The sequence below is a fragment of the Aplysia californica genome, unplaced genomic scaffold (genome assembly GCF_000002075.1).
Source record: "Aplysia californica isolate F4 #8 unplaced genomic scaffold, AplCal3.0 scaffold00107, whole genome shotgun sequence".
In the NCBI taxonomy this organism is placed as follows: domain Eukaryota; kingdom Metazoa; phylum Mollusca; class Gastropoda; order Aplysiida; family Aplysiidae; genus Aplysia; species Aplysia californica.
Genome location: NW_004797377.1, coordinates 916,379 through 919,034, shown reverse-complemented (window position 1 = coordinate 919,034; position 2,656 = coordinate 916,379). Strand labels below are relative to the sequence as shown.

At 41.5% G+C, this 2,656-nt stretch overlaps 1 protein-coding gene across 1 annotated transcript in view; it reads right to left on the bottom strand.

Annotated features, from left to right (window-relative positions):
* The window catches only part of LOC101850947 (obscurin), a gene marked incomplete at its 5' end in the record, with an annotated part of 65,247 nt that overhangs the window by 34,051 nt on the left and 28,540 nt on the right, over positions 1-2,656 (bottom strand). The window contains 4 exon segments of the mRNA XM_035969032.1: positions 277-453; positions 1,053-1,321; positions 1,877-2,004; positions 2,453-2,559. Of these exon segments, the coding sequence (XP_035824925.1) occupies positions 277-453; positions 1,053-1,321; positions 1,877-2,004; positions 2,453-2,559 (681 nt within the window).

The following is a 2,656-nucleotide window of genomic DNA, read 5'->3' as shown; positions in this document are numbered from 1 at the left end:
CCCCCCCCCCCCCCCCCCCCCCAGAGCATTGAAGTTTCAGTACGTCAAGGATTAGAGCATGGCAGCATTCTAAAAAAAAAAAAAGAAGAAAGAAATAATGTGTTTGGTGAAGAGACAACAGGACCTAAAAAAATCTGGATAAATTATAGACTACAAAGGCTTCGTTGAAAAAAGAGGGAGGGAGGGGGGGAGTCGGAGAGAGGGATAGTGGTGGTGATAGTCTGATCTATAGAAGTGGGGGCAGAACAAAATAGTGGTGAGGTATGCCTTCTTTACCTGTCGGTGTGACGTAGCCCTCATGTCGGTCTCCATACATAATCTTTTTGTCATTGAAGTACCACGTCACATCAGGTAAGGGGATTCCCCGCAGTTGCAAGGAGATCTTCACTGGCCGGGCGTCAATGCCGTGTTGGATTTCAGGGGATTCAGAAGCCAAAAACTCTGGGACTGCGGCTGAAATCAGTATTTCAAAATAATTCACTTTTAACATTTTGTTTGGGTTAAAGGTAAAAGGGAACAATACAGACAACATAATAGTCGTCAGCAGAAGTTTTTCGGAAAAGGGAGAACCGGACAACTGAAGAACTAGAAAATAGGAGATTTTAACCATGAGTACTCGTTAATACAATCTACATTAAAATAAGATATATAAGACTGAATAGAATATACAAAAATCTCATCCTAGATAACGGAGTACGCTGTATATACACATAAGTATAGCTGCTGTATTCTTTAATAGTTGAAAGAGAATCATACTCTACAAAGAAGAAATAGCAGCAAAAGCAAAAATAAAACAAAAAATGATACTGAAACTAAGACTGATAATAAAAAACCAACAGGAATAATACTGCAACTGTTTATTAATAACACCCCTCCCCTTACAAATAGAGACCACACCCCCTACTCCCGACCCTTTCAAGTTATACTTTAATAATATTGGTAACAAACACGCGTAAAGTTAGTAATATGATCTTATAAATTGAGTAACGCAAATGCTATGTGTAAGAAATGCTTTATCTGAAGGCGAATTAACTTCAACAGCACAAACTCACGTGTCGTGTCTGGAGTCTTGCCAGCAAACATCTCATCCTCCTCGACATCTTTCTTGGAAGACGGTTCCTTGGACAAGCCCCGAGGTAAAGATGCTCCTCTCTCCATGGACATAGATCTCTCTCGAGATGCACGCCGCTCCACCGAGCTGAAGCGCTCCACAGAACTTCTGCGCCTCATGGTGCGGGGTTCTGCTTCCGGAGCACGTTCTCGTGTCAGCGTTACAGGAAGTGTGGGCTCGCTCATTCCGGCGTCGTTGAAAGCCCTTACTCTGTTCGTTGGTAGTTTAAAAAAAAGACAAGCATTGGGGTTATAGTTTCTTTTTGTTTCAGTTCTCAGCAAACAAAGAATAATATTAAGCTTCTCTCTCTGTCTCTCTCTGTCTCTCTCTGTCTGTCTCTCTCTCTCTCTCTCTCTGTTTCTCTCTCAGTGTCTCTCTGTGTCTCTCTGTGTCTTTCTCTCTATTTCTCTCTCTTTCTTTCTATTTCTCTCTCTTTCACTCCCACTCTCTCACTCTTTATACACGTATATATACACACAAGAACATAAATAGAGAGTACAAAAGAAAAGTAGGAGTTGTTCAGAATTAAAGTTGAAACTATTCTAGGACCAAATTGCGGCAGTGCCTACGATGGAAACGAACTCGTTTCAGTTTGCCCTGATTAAAACGTTTAAATAGAAGTCTATTTTCAAGTCTCTTCTTAACAGTTTCTGCTACACCCTAATAATAAAGCATCTTTAAGCGTTGGCGGACGACGACCATAATTCCTGTCGTTAGTGAGTAAAGGAAGCCTGGGTTCAGAATAACCAAGATCAACCCTCTCACCTGAACATGTAGTCCTGGTCTGGCCTCATGTCCGTGACTTTGAAAGTGGTGGCCGACACGTTCTGAGAGAGCTTGTTCCACAAATGATTGGGGGGCTCTCGTGACTCCACCACGTACGAGATCTTCACCTACGAATCGCAAGGTCAATTTGTTCCAAATCTTGCCTTTCTCCCGAACACTCAAGTTCATACCATTAGAAAATAATAATTATAGAAGCATGGAAAAGTGCAAGAGTAAGGTAATATCTGTTCAACAATTATGGAAACATACAGTAAATTAGTATCTCGTAATATGCTTCAATTCACATTGATCTAAAACAAAATCTAGCCCACTGTAGCAGACAATTTTAAGACAGGTTAGGTCCAATAGTTTAAAGTGAATGAAAGAAAAGTAAGTATAAAACTAAAAAGATATCATTATGATATGGACACATGTAAATGTAAGTGTATAATATTTTTTTATCCTCATATACAACCATATTTTAGAATTATTTTACCCTCATGTAACTATATTTTAAGCTTCATCTGACTGCTGCTTAGTTTGTAAGAAAAAGTCCTAAACTATTTCTAAACGTACCCCTCCTCTGATGTAGGCTGGCATTCTGGCTGGCTGCCAGCTCAATGTGGCACTGCTGCCCGTGACGTCACTGATAGATGGTCTACCGGCCGGCACCCGCGGGGGTACTGGGGAGTGAGATATTAGAGAGAGTGAGGAGCAAGGGCGGGGAGAGAGAGAGGGAGGAAAGGAGGGAGGGAGGGAGAGACGGGGAGAGAGGAGAAG